Here is a 12,201-nt window from a genome sequence, read left to right on the forward strand (position 1 = left end):
TTGGAGGTAAGGCACCAAGTACTTATTTTTTTTAGTGCCTTCTATTTCACATTGCTGTGGACCAAGCTAAGAGAAGTGAAAAAAACAGGGTGTTACTTGGAGATCAAGTACAGAGTTGGGCAAGGTGGGACTTGATCTGAAAAAGGTTCGGTCCAGAATCTGTGTCCTCTCAGCACTGACCTGCTGGAGTCATCAGCCCGCAGAGCGGGGCTTGTGCTCTTAGAGCCGGAGCGCTACTGAAGGGGGGCCCGGCAGAATGGGGCTCCCGGAGCAGGTAGGCCTCGCGAGCGTGTCTGCTGCTCTGTCCGGTCTGCCCTTCACAGTCACCCCAGCAACATTCCTACTGCGGCAGCACGGAGTCACAGCTGGCTCACTCTTTGATGTTTCCGCTTTTTGTGGCTTTTTGTCACTGTATGTACATTATTATGACACACAGAAACAACAAAGAAGTTGTTGTAACCTATTATGTTGAAATCCCAATTGTGGTTTACCTGAAACTAACCGATGTGTGTCTGAGGAGGGTACGGCAGGTCCTCGACTAGAACGTCATTTCGTCATGACCTTGATGAGATGCGGCGGAATGTACCTGTCGTTTATATCAATTAGCGTGTGGTAAAGTGGGTTTTGTTGTATGTTGTTTCATTCAAGTCACAGAACCTGTCAAGTGCGGACTTGCTGTAAATTGGTCACTTGAACAAGGAGAAAAAGCCAAGGGAGTATTAAATGCCATTCTCGAAGTCATGCAGAATTTTAATGGCATTAACTTATTAACAGTAGTATCTTAGAGTTTTTCTTTTTCCCAAGAGGATATATTTCCTGGAGAGTCATGCTTATATCATTAGCTAGAGTTTAGTTGTAACCCTTTTAAAATAAATTTTTCTAAGTAGGGTGTCATAAGTAAAAGCAGTTCAATTCTGATTCTTTAAAGTGAACTTGTCTCCTCATTCCTTGCTCGTACTTGGATGCAAATAAAGGGGCCCTATTTTATGCTTTGCTTTGCGTCCTTATGTGAAGGCCCATCTGGTGCAGATCCCCCCTCCCCCAACCCGCATCGGCTCTGCAGCTGCTGGGGCCGCGGACGCAGGCTGTGCCCGCGGAGTTCCGACACTGGAGGCTTCTGTGACTCTTGCTTAAGTTGTTATGTAATGAGTGATTACCTATAAAAATAAGCTGTGAAGAGCGTTTGCATTTGATGTCACTTGAGTCATTTTTCATGGATATTGCAGGCAGCTTTCTGCATTTCATGGCTGAGATTTTTCCTTGGGTAAGGGATTGAGATTCTGAACAAGGTGAAGACGTGTTTTGCATAACAGGGCTGTAACGGAGCCCTTCAGAAGTCCTGCTGCTCCTTCAGGAAAGGAAAACATGTCCTCCCCTCCCTCTGAGATGGAACCACACTAGCTGTGATGGGCAGAAAGCAACGGTGCTCGTCCTGTAGGATGCTTTGTCTTTCTTTTTCCAGGTTTAGACTTTCACTTGTGTTCCTATTCATGCAAGTCGGTCTCCTGTCTTGTAAGACAGATGATTCCAAGTGAAGCAGAGCAGACCGCCGTGACTTGCACGTGTCACTCAGGGTCCATGGTTTAAGCCGTGCTGTGACTCGGAACCGGTAGGGCCATTCCACCGAATGAGTCCTCAGTGGAGATGGTGCTTACAGAGGCCATGAGCCCAGGCCCTGCAGACACAAGTCGCAAGTCAAGTAATAGAAATAGGCGTGAGAACACCCACCCCTTTGGTTGTGACAGGTTTGGGTGTGGAGTCCAGTCGCTAGCTCTGTTCCGTTTCTGTGAGTGTCCCGGTCCGCTCAGCTGTCCGTTCTCATCCGGGGGCACCTGCCTGGGCCTCGGGGGCGGAGCTGTGTGGGGTGGGTCACACGCAGCCTGCGGGGTCACCACCCACTGTGAGAACTGCTCTCGGTGCTGTGGAGGTTCTGGCTGAAGCGCCGTCCTTCCGAGGCAGCGGGGTGTTAGGAACTCACCCATGGTTTTCAACCGGAGGGGTACGATCTGTTTATCAGTGGGCCGTGAGAGAAATTCAGTAGGTCGCCTCCAGCATTAAAAACAAGTGGAGTAGAATATGTCTGAGTGCGTATATCAGACGATGAAAGCTAATTTGATTACATGAAGTGAGCTTTTACTGGGTGATGGGAAATTTCTTACTGTGATTTGCGTCAGAAATGTTTGAAAAACACCAATTTAACTTATTCTCATGTTGGATGACAATTTAGTTTAATTCCACCAATGGATTTTGCATGTAACAGTAAACATTTTTTAAACATTTACTGTGTGTCTAGAATGATTTTAAACACCTTCCCTTAATCCATTTCACATATTTACATGTATTTATCCTCTTCGTAGCCCAGCAAGGACATAGATAATTTGGGGAAAGAAACTTGAAAGCCGTAGTCCCTGCCCGTGTCCCATCGGGGAGGCAGGTGACTGGTAGGTGGCCCCGGCCCGGAGCAGGTGCTGCTCTGGAACCAGGTGGAGGGGGAGGCAGTCAGCGCCTGACCACCAGACTCTGCATGGATTCCTCTTTGAAAATCATAGCAGTTGTTCTGAAGGAAAGTAAATTTTCTTAAAAAAATGATGTTTCATAAAAAATTCCATGAACTTCAGCTGTTGTAGAAAACACAGCACGAGTATGCCGAATGGATGCAGATTCTCAAGGCAGATCATATCTTTACTATAAAAACTAAAATTTCAGAAGCTGGTTGGTTGTGTGTAGTCCCGTGGGGTGGGGTATTCGCCTTGACAGGGCCATGCCAAGGGGCTAGAGCTGTGGTTTTGGATTTGCTTCCGCTGTAATTTTTCTTTGTGGTTCTGTTGGCAGGTGTGCCTTCTTCTTCCTGCACCTCCTCCTCACTGGGAAGCATGCTTCTGTTCAACAGTCCTTCCGTGGGTCCTGACGCCCCCAAGATAGAGGACTTGAAGTGGCATTCTGCGTTCTTCAGGAAGCAAATGGGTACTTCCTTGGTTCATTCGCTGAAAAAGCCCCATAAGCGAGATCCGTTGCAGAATAGCACTGGGAGTGAAGGCAAAACCCTGCTGAAGCAACCAGATCTCTGTGGGAGAAGGGAGGGGATGGGGGTCCCCGAAAGCTTTTTGAGTTTTGAAAAGACCTTTGCAGAAGCACGTCTCATGTCAGCCCAACAGAAAAATGGTGTGATGACGCCAGACCCCGGGAACAGGAGAGACCCTCGTTTTCATTGTGATCTCAGTAAGGGAGACGTGAAGGACCGAACTTTCAAACAGAGTCACAAGCCTCTCAGGTCCACAGACGTGTCCCAGAGGCATGTGGACAACGGCCGAGCTGCCGCTTCGCCGGGCGCACGGAAGGAGACGGTGCCCAAGTGCAGCGGGCCCCTAATCAAAGTGAACTATAACCAGACTGCAATCAAAGTGCCTACAACACCTGCCAGCCCCGTGAAAAACTGGGGAGGATTCCGGATTCCAAAGAAGGGGGACCGGCAGCAGCAGGGCGAGGTCCGGGGGGGTGCCTGCCACCAGCACTCAGACTACCCCTATTTGGGCTTAGGCCGAGTTCCAGCCAAGGAGAGGGCAAAAAGCAAGTTAAAATCTGACAACGAGAATGACGGGTATGTCCCCGATGTAGAAATGAGTGACTCAGAGAGTGAGGCGTCCGAAAAGAAATGTATACATGCCAGCAGCACTATCAACAGGAGGACAGACATCATCAGGAGAAGCATTTTGGCCTCTTGATGAAACGGAGATGGTGTGGACGCTCGGCGGGCTTGTCCCCGAGGGGCAGACGGGAGCTCTGACACGGGGAGGGGGCAAGCAGAAACCAGCGCCCCCCGAGCCACACAGACGCGTTGACTCGCAATTCAGATGGAATTGTTTTTTTCAGAGTCATTTATAAATCGTGAGAAGTGTGTGTTATTTGCAACTTGTTGAGGAAACACAAGAGTAGATTGTAACCGTAAGACACTGCTAAGACTAGAAGCTGAATTAAACACTAAAATAAGAATGAATGGAGTTTTTTAAAGAGGGCGAGGCTAAAATAAGCCTCATGAGTTTTTATTGCCCTCTGTATTCTTCCCAAAGCACAAACTCTTGGTTACCTGAATATATGGATTCAGATATGGTTCTTGAGAAACCCTCATGTACCATTTAATAGCCCAGAAACCTTATTTTCTCGGACTGTGGTAGAACTTGAAATCATGCAGCTACTTTGGCCCACAGGCTGTTTTTGTTGCATTACAGTGCTTAGGCAGCGGCTCTGAAGCTTCAGGAACTCTAGGGGACTCGTGTAAATAGAGCAGGTGGGAAAGAGAGGATTTTGGAAAAGGTCATTAGAGATCTGAAGGGCCAGGAGAGCTGCCGCAGCTTGGGGATATAGGGTGAAGCTGGAAGCCCAGAGTGCGTTGTGGAGCCTAGGACTGGCGGAGAGGGAAGCCATGAGAAAGGTCTGTCTGTGAGAAGGGCAGTTGAGACCCCATTTTTACCAGCCTTCCTGACCTCCCCTCCTCCCCAGCCGCTGCCTTTTGGGCCAGCTTGGGATGTCCCTGGCCTTGGGCAATACCTGGCCATCTGGCTTCCAACAATACAACAGTTAGTCAAGTTCAAGCGATGAACTTCCACACTCTGGTGAAGCCTATTTCCCAGAGCCAACCACTAGTGCATGTATCAGGGAACCCGGGCTTCCAACATGGACGGATTCCTTAAGGAAACGGAAAAAAAAAAAAAAAAAAAAGTTATATTTTAAAAACAATATAAAGGCAATAAGTTGCGATAACCTCTTACCATTGACCAAGTTTATACAGGAAAAAGATTGAAGTGTAATAGGTTTTCTCGAGTCGGAGTTCTAGGCTCTAATTCGTAACTTGGACTTTCTAATTGCAAATGGCAATAACTAGTAAGTTATCAGCAATAATAAATTTAGCATTAAATTTGAGTACAATGTTCTGTTTTGCACTCACTGCAGTGCGTATGTATTAAGACAGTGGATAGTGTTAAGGTCTGTTCATTTTCTTTGGAATTCAATGTAGTTGTGACACTTAAGAAAAGTTTAAATAGCAATGAGATTTAGAATTATGGGCACGTGGAACAAGCCCAACTCCCCCTAAATTACCCGTTAGTTTGTGAGTATCAGTATTCAGCTTCCTGATTCATTTCTACATCCGTGTCCATGTGGCAGGGACATTCTGATACTTAATGAATGATGCTTTGAGTTCTGTAGTTAACTTCCAAGTCTTCCAGATGATTGTCAACAACAGCAAAGGCTTATTGAATCCCATCTTGCTATGCAAGTTTTATCAGATGATCAAATAGTAGATCTGATCCATCCCCATTGTATGTATGACATTTTCAAACCGAGTCTTAACTTTTTGAATACATTTTAGTAGCTAATTCAGGGGAGGGGAAAGGATGACCCAGGTTTTTAGATTGACTATTTTTGAGCTCTGGGGCTCATTTTGAAAGACTGCTGTCCAGATAAGCTGTTGCTCCACATATTAGAAGTTTCTTACGAATCCAAGTTGTACATTCACTCATAGCCTAATTTAAAAGTCAGACTGTTTGCATATGAGCAGAAACCTTCTGCTGAATACAGAAGAAGGTGGACTCTATCTACAGTTATCTTTTGACTACAGCAACAGCTCTGGGTGAGAGTAGAATATAGAGAGAGATAATTTGTCAAGCCATAGAAAGAAAATCTAAATTCTAGTAAGTATATGACCTCTCACCATTTCAAGAGGTACCAGATTCATTTGCACTATTAGGAATGCTAGTTTTGTGCAAAAATAATGCCTTACCTGTTTTTCCCCCACATTTAGGTTGAAAAGCTTTCAAACGTTCCAAGTTATGCTGAACCAAAAAACAAAACAAAACAAAAAAATATATAAAGAAACCCCACACAAAAACAAAACACACAAAAATGAAAAGCCCACACTTTTTATTCCTGCTTTGAAATGCAAATGGTACAGAGCACGGTTTCTCTGACAGTGTAATGATAGCTTTGTAAGTTAGTTTCCTGTCCTGCTGGGAACTCTGTATGAGGCCACTACACGCAGCAACCCACCCACCCACCCGATCCAGATCCACCCACTTGCACTCTTAGGATGGAACCATTTGCTATTCTTTACTTTTTTTTTTTTTTAAGCTTTATCTTTCCTTGTGCATCCTGACCAAGAAGTATCTTTGATTATGATCAATGTATTATGTCAAAATGTAGGCTAGTTAAACTTTTGTAAAGTTGCCTGGAATGTCATTTGTTAGGTTATAAACACAAAATCTAAATGAAGGGTTCTATGTGTTGTGTACAAATCTTAATTATTTTGAAATGGACAAACTTGTCATTACATTTGTAACCTTGTACAGAGGATTTTTCACTATGTGCCTAGCTTGGTGTCCATTCAACTAAAATTGAAAAAAAAAAAAGGTGCATGAAGAGTTACAAATCAGAAATTAAACAAAGTATATGTAGAGATGACTATTTTATATGACATGGCCCAATCCTGTATTTATTTCTATCCCCTTTTTGAAAGTATTTATAAAACTAGTTGAGGACAGCTGTATTTTTTTGTTGAACTATTTAGTAGGATTTGTGCCTTTTTGTCTGTATGTGAATAAATGCTGTACATTTTGCAATACATTTTAAGTGTCTTTTGAAATCTGCCTTTGCTCGTGTTTAGGATGTGTGTGACTTAGTCCTGAATTGGTGTGCATGACTGCGTCACCGTTTAGATGACAGACGCGAACTGCAGCAACATGACAGAATGGAAGAGCCCAGATCCCTTGGGCTGATCTCTGCATCAGCTCTGATGGGGAGACCCTGAAGGACGTCACGTTTGATTTTTGTCTTCCCCACCTGGAACACATTCCAGAATCGTTTTAGATCTGAAAACAACCAGTTGTTGAAGCAACTTACATTTTAGAGTCAGAGCTGGGGTTTAAAGTCTGCACTATAGTTTAGGTAGGCTGTTACTTTTATGATTAGGAACAAGCTGTGTCTCCAACATAATGTTGACTGATGAGCCTTCTGAGGCAAAAGTTATTTCTGAACGACAGGAAGATTGTATTTATAAAGCTCTTTAAAAAAACAATTTTTCAAAAAGCAGTTTCATTAAATGTGTTCTTTTGATCACAGAATTCTGGAACTCAAGGGCAAAACAAAGCTACTACTTGCATTCTGCGCAGAAGACGTGTCCAGGACATGGCGCTGGTGTCGGTGGGGCTGGGCCTGCGTGGTTCTCCCAGCCTGAAACAGCCTTCAGTCACTACATGTGGAAACTGTGGATAGTGAAATGCGCCTTCTTTTGTGTTGGGGACACAAAACAGGTGAGGACATGGCGATGCCCAGGAGCCACAAAAGCGTAGTGCCACTATCCCTAATTTATAATTTCTGTTAAAATTTGGCCAGCGTTATTGTATTTTTTTACATGAATTGTTCATACATTTGGCTGAAAGCTTGTTCCTCCTTAGTGACTATTTACTTCCGTGTTGCTTGCTCTGAGTAAGACCCCAGAGGGATATAACTGTGATTCTTCCTACAAGGTCTTAAAGTTGAATAACCACAATAGTTCCCTGGGGAAATTAAGTCCCCAGGAGCCAAAGCAAGGGCTTGTCGTTGGCAGTTGTGCAGTATGTGATGGGAAATGTGGCATCCGGGACTCACGTTCGTGTTTTTACCCAGATCACTTAGAAAACAGTTTCTACCTTCGAAACATTAGCCATCTGCAGCAAACTTCGCAATTAACTTCAAGGTTGCAATCTTCAACATGATTTCTCTTTAATGCTCAGAACTGCATTAGATGAGGTGTTCTAGTCTGGCGTAACACAGAAGCGCTTTAATCGCTTGGTTATTGAAAAAAAGGATAAAAAAATGTGTCACCTCCTTCCTTGGCTGCAGCTATTGTCTCCACTGCTGAGTCTGATAACCTGTGCAGTCCGGCTTTTCCCGGGTTCTCATGGACGGCTTGTTGGGCGTGTCTTCTTGGATGCATGCAGGTGCTGGAGATTTAGGAACTCATTCTTGTCTATCTCCTGCCATAGAGAGGTCACCCACGCCTGAAACCTGGGCGTCCTTGGTGAGTCTTTTCTTCTTCAACTCCCACAGCCAAATGCACTCTAGGTCTGCGGACTGCGTTTACTGTCTCTTCGGAATTTTTCACTTGTCTCTTCGGAATTTTTCACTTGTCTTAATCTCACTACCTCTTGCCATCGAGTTCAAGCCTCATCATTTCTTGCCTTGATTATTGCAACAGCCTCTTGTTTCCTTGACTCGAGTCTTGCTGAAATTAATCCCTCCGCCCAATTAGCTGCAACCTTGCCAAAGCTATCTCCATAGTGATAACTTCTGCAATTAAAAACTGATTCTGTCATTCCACGTAGTCTTCAGGGGAACCTACAGGCTTTTGCAGATAATTACAAAGGGCTTATCACATGGCAGGCACCCATCTGTATTTAATGCATATTATTAACTCATTTACACCCTGCAACAGGTGAGGTAGGCACTATTATATGATTTGCAGATGAGGAAACTGAGGCACGAAAATTAAGTTACTTGCTCAAAGTAAGTAGGTGGTAGAGCTGGGAGTCTCTCAGAATATAAAAGTAGTTCACACAAAGTAATTCGTTTGTTTTGAGTACTGAGGGTTATACATGTGAACTTGAGGTTAATGAGTTCTATAAAGCAGAGCTAGTAATCTTGGCTTCAAACATTATGTTAATGTACAAGATAACCTAATGGATAACGAGTGACAGTCAGCTTGTGGTCAGTCCCTGCCTCTTGGCGAGAATGGAATACGTTAACTTAGCGTCATATATGTTTACGTAGCGTGCGTGCGCATACACACCATTTACAGATAAAATATAAGCACATATGAGCAAACAAAATAGCATTGCTACCAGGAACTCGAATAACAATTCTCTCTATATCCTGACATTGCTTGGAAAGTTAAAGAGAATTATTTAAAATCACATTGTTTCTTGACAATGACTAGAATGAGGACTAATGTCTTTAAGACTTCAAATTGATGCAAAACCTTCAAATCAGTATTTCTGTGATAGAAAACATAATAAATCTGGTTACTTTTTACAAATAAGTCAAGCAATGTGGTATTTCCAAAATTAAATAGCAAAGATTAAAAAAAAATCCTGTGTACCTTCATTCCTAATTAACACGAATGTATCCTGCCTGATATTCTCACTACGACTCGGCTTACAGTACATGGCTCAGTTTTTAGTACATTTACAATTATGGGTTAAATAGGGTTATTTTACCCACTAATCTGGCTGGTGGTTCTAATTTCAGGATTATCACCAGTGTGAAACGATTTCCTCCTGAAGCCAATCTTCTGTGGTGTTCCCCTCCGCCCTGTGGGAGCCCCCCGGCACTTTCCTCCTTTCCCTGCTCACTGCGGCTCTGCGCCAGCTTTACTGGTGATCATGTCTTGGCCTCCTCTGGTCCCAGGTCCCAGGAAATCATACAGTATTGTATCAAAGACTTAACAATTGCTAAACACAAATCAACATATATTTATGTGTTTTTGGTATATATTTTATATATATATATAAAATAGATATGAGGTTAGACAAATAAGTTCAGAAACTCATCCTAGAAAAAGTGCTACATACCTGTGGGGACAGAGCCAGGAGTTCAGTTTTCAGGCTCTCGGCCTCACATGGAAAGGTGCTGGCTCAGGTAGTAAACGGCCATCAACTGTGATTGCATGACCATCAGCTGTGGCTAGTTGGCCGTCAGCTGTAACCAGTGAGCCATTGGCCACTAATATAACTGCCCTGGCTATGCCAGTAGAAGATGGGGGCTAGCAAGAAGACGGTGGCTGAGCTAGCAAAAGCGGATTGCAGTTAGCATGCCGATTGCAGCTAGCAAGTAAGGTTGGTTGGCAGAGACAAGCGGACGGCGGGTTGCGGATCGTGTGGCTCCTTCCTGTGTCTCCAACCAGCCGCCAGCAAGACTATAGTGGTATGACTCCCCTATCTATGGCTCCGTGGGTGTTCCTTTTTGGCCTCACCATATCCTGTGTTCTTGTGCGGGGAGCGGGACTAGAGACCCTGCATGACACCCTGCATGATAATACCTCATTGCCGAATATCACTACGGTCACCTTCGAAATACTCCCCTTGCGAAGCTATGCACCGACGCCAGCGCCTAGTCCACCTTCAAAGCAATTTTGGAACTCTTTTTCTGGAATGGCCATCAGAGCTATTGTTGGATTACCCTTGATGTCCTGAATGTCATCAAAATTTCTTCCTTTCAGTATTTCCTTTATCTTCGGGTAAAGAAAGAAGTCATTGGGGGCCAGATCAGGTGAGTAGGGAGGGTGTTCCAATACAGTTGTCTGTTTACTGGCTAAAAACTCCCTCACAGACAGTGTGGTGTGAACTGGTGATGTGAGCTGCCGTGATGCAAGAGCCATGAATTGTTGGCAAAAAGTTCAGGTCGTCTAACTTCTTCACGCAGCCTTTTCAGCACTTCCAAATAGTAAAGTTGGTTAACTGCCCAGTTGGTACAAATTCAAATGAATAATCCCTCTGATACCAAAAAGGTTAGCAACAGCGTTGCAACAAGTTCACGAACTTAATTGTCAGACCACGTCTGTATTTTGAACTTGCTGTTTACAGGGAAGTGAGTTTGAGTCTCCTGACCCAGATGCATTACATCCCAGGGCACTCAGAGAACCTATAAAGGCAACTGCTCAATTGCTGTCGGCCAGTGGAAGAGATGTCAAATCACGGTTCTGCGGCTTCCAGGGCTAAATGTCGCGAGTAGAAGGAATCTGGCATTCGGCAGACCTGATCTGAAAGTCTGCGGGGCCACTGTGCCCTCCGTGACTCTGGGCGAGCCGTTTCACTTCTATCACACCTCTGTCTTTGGGAAGAGGATACTACCTAGCCAGCAGGGTTGTTGGACTGTATGAGATAATAAATGCACAATGCCGCTCCAACGCCCGCCCGTGACGGGTGCTCAGTAAGCAGGCATGAGCAATACGGAGCGGAACGGTTACTGTAGCTTCAGTCGTCAGTGGGTTCTTTTGGTTATTGGGAGAAAAGTGACTGCAGCTTCTCATTCTCTCTTAATCCCCTATAGTTTGTATGAAAGGAGATGCTAGTCTCTTTTTAATCTTCCCAGATCTAAGTGTTAACAGATTTCCTTATACATCATATTATGCTCTGATGGCTTGTTTATTCTTTGGGGGAAAAAAAGGATGAAAATATTGAATGACAATTTCCATGATGCTGTATTAAAGGGCTTATAGTTTTGTTTTAACATAAAAGGAACAAACAGTGTTTACCAGGATGCTACATGGATTTACTAAGAAGACATCCATCTAACTTTCTTCTTGGACTGGATTACTAGACTAGGTCGGAAAAGTAAGACAGTTGTGGCATTAATGAACTTTGAGCAGGGAGAAGGATGGGCTTTTCTTAGTGTTTTTATGATGATGTAAAAGCAGCAAAAAAGGCCAGATTACAAAGGGGCTGAATGACCAGGCCTCGTGGGTCCCTATTGGTTACCCATTCCTGGAGTTGGTGGTTGGCCTGCTTTAGGAGACTGTACTCAGATTGATAAGTTCTTGTCTTTTCAATGATTTGAACAAAAATATGGGTGGCATGTTTATCTGATCTGTAGCGGACATTCATTGTAAAGAAAAAATGGTTAAGGGTGCAAGAAATACAGCAGTAAGGGCCGGCCCAGTGGCTCAGGCGGTTGGAGCTCCGTGCTCCTAATGCTGAAGGCTGCTGGTTCGATTCCCACATGGGCCAGTGGGCTCTCAACCACAAGGCTGCCGGTTCAACTCCCACAATGGATGGTGGGCTGCACCCCCTGCAACTAACAACGGGAACTGGACCTGGAGCTGAACTGCGCCCTCCACAACTAAGATTGAAAGGACAACAACTTGACTTGGAAAAAGACCTGGAAGTACACACTGTTCCCCAATAAAGTCCTTTTCCCCTTCCCCAATAAAATCTTTAAAAAAAAAATACAGCAGTAAAACAAAACAGAAATGGTTCCCATGCTTACAGGTAACAAATGGATGCCAGCATTAGCAGTTGAAATGACCTTAGCACACTGTAATAATACAAATAGGATGAAATTTACAGGGATAAATGATTAGTCTGCCTTCTGGGGCAAAGATATGGTTTAGCAACAAAATATTTGGAAAAGCTTTACGATTTTAGTGAACAATATGCTAAATATCTATCCAACAGT

At 44.1% G+C, this 12,201-nt stretch overlaps 1 protein-coding gene across 8 annotated transcripts in view; it reads left to right on the forward strand.

Moving 5' to 3' along the window:
• Positions 1 to 5,913, forward strand: part of JADE1 (jade family PHD finger 1) — a 237,739-nt gene extending 231,826 nt beyond the window's left edge. For all 8 annotated transcript variants that reach the window (XM_033134981.1, XM_033134980.1, XM_033134977.1 and 5 more), the window contains one exon: positions 2,833 to 5,913. In XM_033134981.1, coding sequence (XP_032990872.1) covers positions 2,833 to 3,722 — 890 coding nt within the window. In that variant the 3' untranslated portion in view covers positions 3,723 to 5,913. The remainder of the gene's footprint in view (positions 1 to 2,832) is intronic.
• The last annotated feature ends 6,288 nt before the right edge of the window (positions 5,914 to 12,201 follow it).

This window comes from Rhinolophus ferrumequinum, chromosome 18 (assembly GCF_004115265.2).
Source record: "Rhinolophus ferrumequinum isolate MPI-CBG mRhiFer1 chromosome 18, mRhiFer1_v1.p, whole genome shotgun sequence".
Classification (NCBI taxonomy): Eukaryota; Metazoa; Chordata; class Mammalia; order Chiroptera; family Rhinolophidae; genus Rhinolophus; species Rhinolophus ferrumequinum.